Genomic DNA, 13,485 nt, shown 5'->3' with positions numbered 1-13,485 from the left:
TACTGTCTATTATATCAAGGCACCTACTTAGTGTATTTTTACTTTGTGACTCATTGACCTGCTGCAATCCAGTGGCACCAACAAGCAGGGTGGGAGGGGAGCTGTTAGGGGCCCTTCCCACAGGATTCACTGCACCTCCCATATCCTCCCTGGAGAACTTCACAGAGAAAACAAGCCCTGCACACTCAGCACTTCCAGCTGTTGATAATAAAGAAGGTAAAGTGGGTGGGTTTTTTTTTTTTACTGTTATTACACATTTCTAGACTTAATGCTGTTTACTTCTGTGTGCACTAAAACTAAGGATTTTTAGAGGGGAGCATTTTGTGAGTGAGGTGATTGCTGTGCAAGCATAAGGCTGCTGAGAACTTCTGAGGTCTACAAATGTTTTTGGGAAGGCAGGGGTGACAATAAATCAGTGTTCCAAGGAAAAGCCTCGGGTTCTTGTCTGTCTAACCTGGTTCTACCGTATCCATCCCACCATATTGGAACACCTGAATGCTATTATTCATGCACAATGTATTAGTATTATATGCTTCTCTTACCAGCACTGTAACTTTCTTATTTATCCTCAGCTGTGATGTTTGAGCACATCTGTTATAATTTTCCTACCATGCACATATGCATACATGTATATATACATGTACATTAAATGCACTAAGGCACTTCTTTCTTCCTCTTTGAAGAAGAGAGAATTCCTTTGGATATATCTGTGGAATTAACAGTGATTGATTTTAAAGGTGACCCAGACAGGTCTTGAATATCTCGACAGAAGGAGACTCCACAACCTTTCTGGGCAACCTGTTCCAGTTCTCCATCACCCTTATTATAAAGTTCTTCCATATTAGTATGGCACTTTCTGTATCCAAGTTTTTGGCCATTACTCCTAGCCCTATCAGTACACACCACCAAGAGGAGCCTGGCCTCATCTGTTTACCTCCCATCTCCCTTCAGATATTTATAAACTTTTTTCAGACCCCCTCTCAGTCTTCTTTCTCCCCCCCAAAAAAAATTACTCAAATTGAGTTGTACAGCCAGTATGCCGCCTGGGTAGCCTGTCAGAGGGTGGGCTGGAGCGGTGTTGCTGGGGCTGGCAGCACAGTGGGAGCTCCACAGGCATCATGGACAGCACTGATCTTGCTGGTTGTCTTGCTTTGGTCACTGTCACATGGGGTAGCCTTGCTGGGCTGGAGTAACTCCAGAGTAGTAAGGATAACAACACACACAACCATGTGAAGGTTGACATGTTGTCTGACAAAATTACCAATTCTAGATGAAAAATAGCACTTTGGATGGTCTATTTGTAAGGTGGTTCACTACAGTGATAAGTTTTCTAGAACAGCCGCAAGTTATAGCTTCAAAATATTTGGCTTTTAAATTGATCCCATATGGTTTATTTCTAGTATAACACAATTATTTGCACAACCTTGCCATGAACTGGCATAGGGAACTTGTTTGACTTCAGAGCAAAAATTTTAAATTCCCTTTTTTTGAAAGGTAGTTTTTCAAAGACAGATCAGCTCTCTGACATGGTTTTCAGCATGACCCTGTGTATACCTGCAGCAGGAGCCAACAGCAGTTAGAAATGTTCCCAGCTGCCACTGGGACTGAATGCTCACTTCTCCAAAACCCCATCCTCCCTGATACAACACAGAGGATGACAGTGCGTGATGGAAATACAGGCATAGTAGTAAGAAGGGAAATTCTCAAGTCCTTTTTAACACCAGTGCAAATATGTTACAGAAGTGTACAAAAGCCAAAGTGTGCATCTGCCCAGTACAATGAACAGTTCCATGCTTAGGAGACACATTTGATGCCCCTCTGCCTTTCAGGTTTCTGTGGTGCTGTGCACAGATCCGTATGTCGTTTGACTCCACATTACGACTGTTGTTATCTAGCACTACAAGAATAGTGAGATAGTAAAGACAGATGAGCTAAACTTGTAAAATTAATGTTTAAAAATGGCAGTACAAAAACTTTAAAGCAGGAGTTTAGGAAACTCAGCTTATGTATTTTAGTTTTACAGGCTTATATAATTTCCTTTACCTTTCTTTAGTATTTCCCAGAATCTCTTTGCAAACATAAATTATCCAAAGAAGAAATTTCTTTCTCCTTGAGTTCCATGTCTGGGCATGACCTTTCACAGCGAAGCCTTGGTTCCTGGCTGGTTCATGTGTACTACCACAATATAAATAATAAATCTGCTATGAAACCCTTGACCACTTCATGCTTGAATGAAGTGAAAACATGCCTCAGTCTTTATTAAGTGCTCTACTTTCTAGGGAGCAGATATTCTATTTTCTCTGCGTAAAAAGATTTTTCTCTTATTGGGTTGTACGGCAATGAAACATGAAATAAGCGAGCAGTTATTAATACTACTAATTTATTAACACTATTAATTCTTCTCTCTCCCCAGATCTCAGGAAGACTTTTGAGCAGGAGCCCCTGGGGAAAGAAGTATCCCTGGAGCAAGAGGTCCTGCTCCAGTGCCGTCCTCCTGAAGGCATTCCGGTAGCTGAGGTGAGCAGCAGTGGTGCTTTGCCCCCAGCAGCTGGTACTTGGATAACTCAGGCCTGATCTGTGGCTAATGGAGCAGGGAATAAGGGCTTAGCATGATGAATGGGTGGCAATGGAGAGCTGGCTGCCTGCTGCTGGTAGATAAGATTGATCTGGAGCTGATTAATGACTTTGGAGGCAATTACGATGTCTTGCTGGACAGAGCTACAGGTGGTGTGGTTTCAGATTTTTTTTTTTCCTTTCAAATATCCTAGTTATTTCTGACATCCAAGCAACATATAAGTGGTGGGGTGTTCTGATACCAGCCTGTTATCCTTCCCTTCCCTTTTAAAGAAAATGCTATTTCAGTTTTTGAGAGAAGCACCTTCCCAGCTCACCAAGACATTTTAATTCCATCATGCATTTGTGCACACACTTGAGTATGCACCAGCGTAGCTGGCTGGGTGCACAAGGATGTACTCTGGTTCAGGTGAAGCAGCATGTACTGGCAAGTAGGGGATGCATCTGCATAAGAATTCATCTTCATGGGCTTATCTGTTTTGGGTTTTTTTTTTTGTTGTTTTTGTTTGTTTTTTTTTGCTGACATTTAAATGTTAGAGAGTGGGTAGCCTTCCACCCACTTGGCAGGAGAAAACTTTCTCTTCATCAAAATCTGTGCCCACCAGCCACAGCAGGTATCCTTGCCTACATGCAGCTGTGGCTTCAGCCAAAAATGGCTTCAGACTCTTTGCTCACAGCAGGGGGTCCCTGAGTCACAGGGTGGCTCTGAAGTCCTAAGTCTGCTGTTGATGTTCAGTGAAAAATTCATATTGTTAAATGAGGGTAATTCCCCTATCTGAATTCTCTTCAGCCTCCCTCTGCCATACAGAGAGGGAACTAATGCCAGTTTGCATTAAGATAAGCTGTCATGGCTAAGTAGCAAAGTGGTTGTTCCTCAGCACTGATAACTAATTTCTCAGGAGACGAAACTTAAAATGTTACCTCCCTATCTTACGCAAGGTTTAATCAGGTTTAATTATTTTTTGTAGATGTCCACAAACATCTGAGGGAACAATTAACATAGATTTCTCCTGTTTCCTTTTTCCCTAGGTTGTTTTCTTTCTCCTTTACAGTACCCAAAATTGTACACGGCATTTAGGTCTGCTGAACCCGCTTAGTCAGTTGGCTTTCCCCAAGAACGTTTTAGCGAATTTTTAATATATTTTTTTCCATTTCTGATGCATCTTTACATCAAATCAATATGCTGTCATGCCTTTATGAGTATTTGAAATAGGATAGGTTGTTCTGGAGGTGCAGATACTACCAGAGAACTTCATTACCTGAAACTGAGGTTGGTCATGACGAATGGTTTATTTGAGCATGATGTTACAAGCACCTCTGAAATTTCAGCAATCAGCCCAGCTATTTCCATGGCAAGGTCTGTAAAGCCCCAGTCAGGTGTCCAGGCCTGGATTTAACATGACATGTGGAAGGGGAGCTCTCTCTGCTCTTATAAACATTCTGCATCAGCCATTAGCACTTGTAATTGCTGTTCAAATTATACCTGTCCTCCTTCCACTAAGCTTCTGTAAAGGCAAAAAAAAAAAAAAAAGACAAACAACAAAGGTGCCTCAGTAGCCTTTTCTGCTTCCTAATACAAGGAACTGAGCTCTGAAAAGATCCTCTGCAAGTTGTTCTTATAATAATTGTGCTTATTTCTGCCTGCTTGTACCCTGACACACTCCGTCAGTAGCAGAGACTCATGACTCTGCTTGGCTCCAAGTCTTATTTGTACCATGGTCAGGGCAGATACCAATTAACACTTGGCAGCCTCAGAATCATATACTCCCCATCTGACACTGAAAAGCACTGCTCTTGATATATTTTTTTTCTCTCTTCTGACTCTTGAAGTCAGGAGGAGATCAAACACCCAGATTGGACAGCCGCCTAATACAGATTCTTTGTAGATTCTTTCCAACACTATTAAAAGTACAAAGACCTGAACACTAATGAATATGAATACCTTAATGTGACACTTTATTACAGCCACTCCGTGAAGCTGGTAAGATAAATTTTAAAAAATACCAAGATGAAAGGTAACTTGGTAGGTTGAAGGATTACATGATTATTTTAATTTAGAGATGAATTAATTCTATGTTTATGACTTCCTGTATTTGTTCAGAGGATTTTCTGATAGGATGGTACAGGTAACTGTGAAAGCACTTGGGAGAAGGCAGGCAGCAAACCAAGGCTTTTTGTACACGGAGTGGTTTAATTTCAAGTACAGGAGGTAACACCATTGCTGTAGTATTAGCAAGTTTGCAGTATTTCCAAATGCTTTGGTGAGCATGTACCTTGGACTCTCCCCACTCTGGGCACTGTGTTCTGTTTTTTTTTGTTGTTGTTTTTTCAACTTCCTCCCTTTTAAAGTGGTCACTGGTTTTAGCAACAAAATGGGAAGAAAGGCTTACACTGTGAAACTGTATGAAATACTCATTCAGTGAGACATCATGCTGGAATCCAGAGTCTGCAAGTCTTCCACTTGACTTTTCTCTTTTTTCTTCTAACTGTCCCTTAATTTTGTTTTTCTGTTAAGTAGCGGGAATAAGCATGTTTAGGGATAAATACTTTTCTCTTTTTTGTAGCTAGGGTATTTAGTCTTGTAATTCTTGGCATATTTAATTGCAATTAACTGCATTGATCTCTTGCAGATCAAAGCAGGAGCAGATATTATTATTATTGAAAAGCTGAACCATGTAGCAGCATTCAACTGTTCCACAGGGCAAGAAGGACAAAGGTCAAGATGGGCAGCAAAGCTTTTAAAGCAGCACTTACCAGCCCCTCAGCCCCTGCTAGGACATGACGAGCATTAGAGTAGACTCAGATCACAGCTACTGAAATGAAACCTCAAGATCCACTTAGAAGAAAAAGAAGGCTTGTTAAAATACGCTAGTCTCATGGCCTGAGGTCAAATCAAAGAAAAGGTTGAATCAAAGCACATCTTGCTTGTTCACTTGGGACAAAGAAACAGAAGGTTTGCTTGGTCACTAGGAAAATCAGATCACTGCTCTGTGTCCATATACCTTTGTCCAGCATCTGTGCCACTGCACCATAGCATGTAACTCCCATCCTAGCATTATAGCCAGTACCAAGGTGAACCAACTTACAGGCTCTGAAACACCTGAGGAAATGTTTTGCCTTTTCCTATATGTGGCCCAGATGAGCAGACACAGATACACTGAGGATTCCACATAGAGCTGGGGAGTAAAGGGGCAAATTCACATGTTCCTACCATTGTTATTAAAAAAAAAAAAAAAAAAAAAAAAAGATTTAATGAATGAAAATGAAAACAAAAAAAAAGCCTGCCCCACCTCTATGCTTCCTTGACCTGTGCTTTGCACTTTGGGAAGGAATGGGACAAGACAGTGAGATAATGAGATAAACAGTCTGACCTGCTTATCATCAGAAGCTGCTGCTCAGCATTGCTGGACTTCAGGCAACTCCAACTTCCTGATCTCATTCCAAATAACTATTTCTGCTTCACTCTGTTCTGTGCATACATTTTTTCAAGCTTAATTTGAAGTCAATAAGGATCCCATTCTGTTGCATCCCAACACTAATGGCAGAACTATTAGCAATTAATTCCCTAGGTCATTTAATATGTTCTTTTGAAAAATGCCAGTATCATACTGCACATGATAAAATATAATCCAAGACAGAGTCACATCAAATTAGGTCAATGAAATAGGATATAGATCAAAGCATCAATGAGATGTAAGATTGGTTAATATGCCATAAGCTGCTAGATGAACTTTTGCATAGAAATATGTGATTTGCTGCACCTTCAACAGGGGGATAATTGCTTCTTTAATTATAATTGAAATGTTTCACACAGGAGTTTAGCTGGAGACCAGGGTGCAGTGTATAGTTTAATGACTCAGCTGAGTTTAGAACATGACGTGGTATTCATGTCTTCAATTAGGAATTAGGGCAAGGACCAAAATGTCCCTCTGTAAAAAGGCAGAACAAGGTCTTTTACCAAGTCAAGATGACTATGGCACATAATTCATTCCAGTCCTGTTGCACGGGCAGAAACAGCTGGAAGCTAGGGATTTCACCAAGTAGGCAGCATCAGGTAGCTGCTCTATCTAGTTGGTTATTGATACAACTGCTGTTTTGTTTTGTTTTGTTTTTGTTTCATGAGAACTGCTCATGCTTTGCTGCAGTTATCCCTTAATTTGAAGTTCATGTGTATGCATTTCCATGGAGGTGAGCATCATGGAGGCAGTGTTTTATATTCCCAGACAGAAAGTGAGCTTTAAGACAAGGGAGAGAAGCAGTTTGTGGGCACAAATACTGATCAGCTGGGAAATGGCACTATCCTTTGCAGTGCCTTGCATCATGTAGCAGACTTATTTACCCAGAACTTCAAGGGTGGGCAAGAGGCTCATGTCTATGTGTCAATGTTGAAGATACAGCAGCCTGATACCCAGTTCTCACTTTTCCTGCAGGGAGGAGCAGGGAGATGAATAAAGCTCTTTGGTACAAATGAACCCTACTTTCTCACTGCTGCTGTCCATTCATTTTGCCCTAGAGAGCCATTGGATAAGGTCTATCAGTGCAGGACTGTCCTTCAAATGTACAGGATAAACCCTCCCATAATAGTCACTGTGTGGTCCTGTACATTTCCACTCCTTCTTCACCCAAATCTATTGGTGGATAGCACTCTTCTGAGAAGCAAGAGTTAACTTACAGCCTCTTCCTTGAGAATAGGCTTGCATGTTGGTCTTGTGCTACCCTAGGAAATTCGCTGACTATGAGGTTGTATATTTCTTTGTTTATATTTACCTTAGATACATATTTGGGAGATATACAATGTAGGAGACAGTTTTTAGCAACATTTTTTGTGAGGCAGATGAGCATCACAAAAAATTCTGAATTCTCCCCTTAGAGAAGATAGCTCACATCCTGGAGAGACTATTCTGCACACCTACAAGGTGCACAAGTCCTACTTTGAGTCCAACAGATTTTAGCTCCTTACAGACTTCATGTGCAAGTGCTACCCCTGACAGGAGTTTGTGGAGCTTGAGCTCTCCTCAGCATTCACAGTCACCCAGCAATGACATTTGCCTAGGTCAGTTCTTGTGGCAGTAGCTTCTTCTAACTTAGTGTTCACATTAAGCATGAAGAGTGTTAATGCCTCCGTATTTAAACCACAGACTTCACATAAATCACCTGTTTAAAGCTGTTTCCAAACTTTGGGAATTGTGGACCCAGGCTGTGCATGTGGTGCTAGAAATACCAACCAACATATCTGAGCTGTGAGTCATCTGTCCCTAAACTCTCTTTGCAGCAGGAAACAGAGCACAGCATCTCCTGGATGTCACAGGGTGGCCACCACCATCATTTCCAGTTAATGATGCCATGATCTTTATTTGAATTTGCAGGTCTGCGAAAGAAAGTTTTCCACCTGCAATTACTTGAACCATGAAGCCCACTATGGCCTTGGAAGTTTCCTTGTTGAGACTTCGCTTCCCCATTGTGAAGCTGTAATAGGGCCAGAGACATCCAGCAGCTGTACATACACTCTGTATAGATTTTAGTGTTCCAGCAGCAAGCTAGATATATGTGCAATTAAGGAAGCGTTTCCACAGCAGGAACACAAATTCCCTTTATTGGCAGCAGAAGCAAAGAACAACTGAATAAAATGTCACTGCAGTTTGCATTTGCTGTCTCATTCTCAATGTGTGTTCCGCAGTCTCTCATGACTGTAATCTCAGCCTCTTTGGAAAGAAATTTTTTTAACCTTAAACCAACTAGCATGGAAAGGACAGACAGCATCCTCCTGTTGCTGGGATGAAAGCATACATCTGAGAGCAAGTCCAAAAATCAAGAAACATTCTTCAAAGAGGCACTCAGATTTCAATATACCTGAAATAGCTGTTGGCTCAATAGCCTGTATGAAAACTGCTAGTTTCCTCTGTCTCACTTGGGCACCTTGCATTGTGTCCAAATCAGTGGTTAGCTTCACAAATGTTTTATTGGTCCTGTGACATATAAAGAACATAACCTGGAACACTGTTGTGGCTGGGAGATGAGATTGAATGTGATCCTGCTGTTTAGCAAGCCATGGGGAAGGCAGGTTCACAATCATCTTTCGTTCTGAGTTCCTCAGTCGTCTTTTATTGAGGCAACTCTCTCACTACTCCCAGCTGCTTGCAGCTTGTTTGTTCTGTCTTTTTACCTATGCCTAGAGGGGCAGAAGATGTATTGCTGGCATTGGAAGGTGCTCTGAAGGCTGTTGCAGGGTAGTGAAGGATCTAGGGCCTGCACCCTGCTGGATTTTCTTGAGATCGCTAGAGGAACAACCCGAGGAGTCCACATCTCTTTTGCATTCTGTATTTCTCTTAGAGCAGCTGTGCTTCTGCTCTACCGGCTTCTAAAACAGTCACGCATACAAAAGTGTGCCAAGAGATTTAAGTATCTGATAATGTTAGTAACTTGGCATGGCTAAATTTGTGTCAGCAATTAGCTTCTGTAATAGGTTATCCAGCATATGTAATCGCTTGTGTGATTTACATCCTCTGTGCTCATTTAGTCTGCACAGGAGCCTGGCCAGGCTTTGCATGCTGTTGGATCTGCCTAAACTGTGTTATTTCAAGTTGCTAAAGCATCCTGCAGTGGGACAGGGCTACCCTTAGCCTCCAGGTACCACCATCCTGGTGGCTGCAGGCTTCCTGCTCTCACCAATGGTTTTGCTTCTTACGTCGAACGGCATGTGGCAGGTTCCCTCTGTTAATTAGAACAAATGTGCCAATTATGTTAATGTATCTCCCGATACCAATCAGTGAATAATTAGAGTCAACACATCTGTCTCTCACCAGGGAGCAGGATGGCAGCACAGACACTACAAAGTACAATGCTCTGAATTACAGCCATACTGGGTTGTGCATCCTCGGCTGCTCACAGGGACAGTTGGGTCTTATGGCAGGTTGGGAGGTACCTTCTGAGCAACTGCAGGGACTGTGAGCTCATCCGCTGTGCTCACTCCTCTGCTTACAGACATCTAAAGTAAAATTACCTGAGCTGGGAAACTGGAAATAGAGATAAGAATTTCATTCTGGCTTTGTTCTGGAGGGCTGATGTTTATGAAAGCTGGGTAAGCGTTGTTATTTTCCATAGCTGGCATGTCCAGGAGAGAACACTTATCCTTCATGGCAGTATTGTGGCTGATTAAATGTTTGCTGTTATGATGAAAGAAAACTTATGTTCAGGCTTGTTCTATACCATTGCACAGCTATCCATGCATTTATGAGTAATAGTTGGAGAGATATGTCTGGTTTAATTGAGTAGACAGATCTAGATCATAGAATCATAGAATGGTTAGGGTTGGAAGGGACCTTTAAGATCATCTAGTTCCAGCCCACCTGCTAGAGGCAGGGACATCTCCCATTAGACCAGGTTGCCCAAAGTCTCATCCAGACTGACCTTGAAAGCTTCCAGGGAAAGGGCATCCACGACCTCACTTGGGCAATCTGTTCCAGTGTCTCACCATCCTCACGGTAAAAAAGTTCTTCCTAATATCTAGTCTAAATCTACCCTTTTCCATTTTAAAACCATTTCCCCTCATCTTGCTGCTACATGCCCTTATAAAAGTCCCTTCCCAGCTTTCCTGTAGGCCCCCAGGTATTGGAGATATCTGTCAAAGAATCTTTGTGACTATAGCTAGCAAATGCATACTCTGAATATCTAGGAATAGCAAGCATCTCCTCCAGAAATGTCTTTTCTGGAGAAGACATTGAAAAACAAAGTCACAAGGGCTTGGTTTAGCCTGACCCTGAGGACGGACATCTTGTGGATATCAGAATGCCCATGGGAATCCCACTTCACCTCTGCCTGCCCACCTGCTAGAGCTCAGGTCTGTGACACAAAGTGGGAGGGCTACAGTCTGGGGAATAACATGGCGTCACAAGAGAGTGTTGCTTTTAATTTCAGTAATAACAGTTTGCATACTTATCATTCGCAAATCACAGTCTCAGCCACTTTGCTCTCTTTCGTGTTTGACACCCGATCAGTTTATATCTACATGAAAACAGCCCTGCTCTCCTTAGATCTGCTTACCTCGCAACTCAAACCTGCCTCTTGGCAGGAGTGCTGAGCACTGCAGCCAGTGGGTGAGTAGCTTCAGAAAAAAAAATAGGCCGTTAGCAACTGAAAATATATACTAACAGAATTCTTATTTACATGTTGTAATGTGCTTTAATTAGTTAACTTTTGTACAAGGACTGAAGGAGAAAACACAAGAGCTAATTACTGCAGGATCAGCGTGCTCTTTTCTGTGTTGCTTTTTATACTAATGGCTAAAATGTGGAAGGAGGAAGCATCCCTTCTCTTGTCTCAGACGTTTTCTCTTCAGCTCCTCCCTTCAGATTTTGTGATACTTTGCTGTGTGAACAGACTCATTATTACATCATTAAAACCCAGATATCAACACAAGAATGAGTTGGATTATGTTCAAGAAGTACCTAGTAAAAGAGATGAGATTTAGACATGCACACACAGTACCAGTGTACTGGCAAAGCAGATTTTTCAGAAGAAAAAATAAATCCTGTGGTTCTGCAAGCTTAATGTTTTATTGTTAGCAAATTCTGTAAGCCATTAGGTGAAGAGGATCTTTTTCCCAGCTGATTTGACAAAGAGCTAGAGGCAGTATACTGAATTATGTAGAGCCTCTTTTTTTTTCTGATATTGGCAACTCTTATTTTCATATCCTCTTCAGTTTTCTTGCAGGGATGAAAGGGAATTTAATGCTCATAGCTTTAATTTTGTCTAATCAGCTGAGACTCAAGCTGAATATGCATGTGTGTGCTTTTATGAAGAGAGAGAGAGTGTTTCAGAGTGCTGGTATTTATTGAGTACAGAGCTCTTGGTGAGGAGGGCTGGTGCATGTACTTACATGGCTATAAAAGGAAAATTGTTGACTGAGCCTCAGACCATGATACAAGTATATTCCTGTCCTCACTGATGTCCCTATTTTCTCGATGTGCAGATCACAGGAAAAGTAGTGGTGGGTCTGAAGGTGGTGGGGTACACAACTCTGGCACTGTGTGTAGCATCTTTTAGAGTCCTAACACTCCATTCCAGAAATAGAGAAGGACTGAAAAAACAGAAAGATGCTTGATTTGTGTGAGAGATGGGGGTTAAGTAGCAACCTTCTGCAGGAGAAGAGGTGAGCAGCTGGCTGGTTTTTCAGTCTGGGTTGCATGCAGACTTGACCTGCATGTGGGGAAGCAGCCAGAGATTGTCACTGACTGAACAAGAGTCTGTCCATCTTGATTATACTTGATGGCCATTGGGATTCAGGAAAAGAACAATTTCAATCATCCTGGCAAGCAAAACCAGGTTATGACCAAGAGTTTGTGTTTTAAAAACATGAACACTGCAGTGATAGAAACACAGTTTTCAAAGATTTATGTCTTTTTATTTCTCACCCATTCCTATCAATTTCTGCAGGACTTTTAGCATCACTTGTTTTGGGATGGTTTCGGAATATGTGGCTGTCGAGCAGCGCATCAAAGTGGAGTCTGAGAGAGCAGGCCTTGGCAGATAGCACCTCTTGGGCCCAGCAGGCTGATTGTGTTTATATTTTTCTTTCTTTCATTAACTCTGGGCACAAGCTGAAATGATCCAGAGACACGAAGGCCCTGCTTTGATCCATCCAGGTCCCCAGTCCATTCCTTCAGAGCACACTCAGTTCAAAGGAAAACAAGCTACTAGTTTTTCAGCCAAATTATATAAGGGTGGCTCACAGCAGTCAACTGGGATGTAATAGGGTGTTTCTTTGGGAAGGCAATAAAAAGAACATTGTCTGGATTAAAAATCACATATAAAAATATTTTTCTGTGTAACCAAGGAAATTACGCTTTATTAAAATGAAATACAGTTTACATAAAGAAAAGGGAAATCTAAGCACCGATGTAGTCTTTTTGAGCTTCTATTTCCTTGGTAACTGCCTCTGTTTCGTTTAGCCCTGACTACAGCAAAACAATAACAGACATGTATACGTGAGTGCATGTATACTAGATAATTTTGGCCTGTTTGCAATCTATCTTTTATGTGGCCTCGCTGTATTACAACTTGTGCAGATATATACAAGGTGACTGCACTATTAGATGAGATGTACAAAGAATGGGTGAGAGACTTGGGCTGTTTTAGGTTTCTGGTGTAAGGGAATGTTCTGCATGTAGATAAAGACCTTAGTTATCCTATTCCATATCCCATGCCTCCTGCTCTGAAAGCAAACATAGCAGCTGGCTGACTCTGAAAACGCATTAATATTTTGAAGGCAAGCCATTCAGTGAGAGTAATGGTGGGAGATAGTGAGCCTGAAGAAAAAGGTAGATGTCAACATTACTCTTCCGTTCTCCTGCCATGGTGCTGCCTTCCAGCTGGCAGTGTGCACCAGGTGAGTCCTTTGTACTGTAACATAGTTACAGTTAACTGTAACATAACCATATATACTGTAACATAACTCTCTCAGAGATAGGCAAGACCATGGCAGATTTTGAGCCCACTATGGTGTGACCAGTGCTGATTCAGTTTTTCCCCTCCTGCCCTTTGAATCCCTCAGGTGGAGTGGCTGAAGAATGAAGAGGTGATTGATCCTGTGGAAGACCGAAATTTTTACATCACCATTGATCACAATCTGATCATCAAGCAAGCCCGGCTTTCTGACACAGCCAACTACACTTGTGTTGCCAAAAACATTGTGGCCAAAAGGAAAAGCACTACAGCAACCGTGATCGTCTATGGTAAGTGATGCCTTTTCCTGCTGCACAGGGGTGAATGATCAGCAGGGAGGCTTCTAGAGATGTAACATGCCTGTATGCAACTCTTACTGCTGCTAGCAACCAAATAGCTACATGGAGGCTTCCTTCAGCATCACACCTTGCTTTCTACCCTTACATTTCATTCTCTCACTGATGCTTTTCA

General features: G+C 41.8%; 1 protein-coding gene across 2 annotated transcripts in view; it reads left to right on the top strand.

Annotated features, from left to right (window-relative positions):
* UNC5C (unc-5 netrin receptor C) overlaps window positions 1–13,485 on the top strand; it is a gene marked incomplete at both ends in the record, with an annotated part of 232,011 nt that overhangs the window by 180,011 nt on the left and 38,515 nt on the right. For both annotated transcript variants that reach the window (XM_079534620.1, XM_079534619.1), the window contains 2 exons: window positions 2,414–2,517; window positions 13,124–13,304. In XM_079534620.1, coding sequence (XP_079390746.1) covers window positions 2,414–2,517; window positions 13,124–13,304 — 285 coding nt within the window. The remainder of the gene's footprint in view (window positions 1–2,413; window positions 2,518–13,123; window positions 13,305–13,485) is intronic.

This window comes from Tetrao urogallus (assembly GCF_951394365.1).
Source record: "Tetrao urogallus genome assembly, chromosome: 4".
NCBI lineage: Eukaryota > Metazoa > Chordata > Aves > Galliformes > Phasianidae > Tetrao > Tetrao urogallus.
This window is presented reverse-complemented; position numbering and strand designations above follow the sequence as displayed.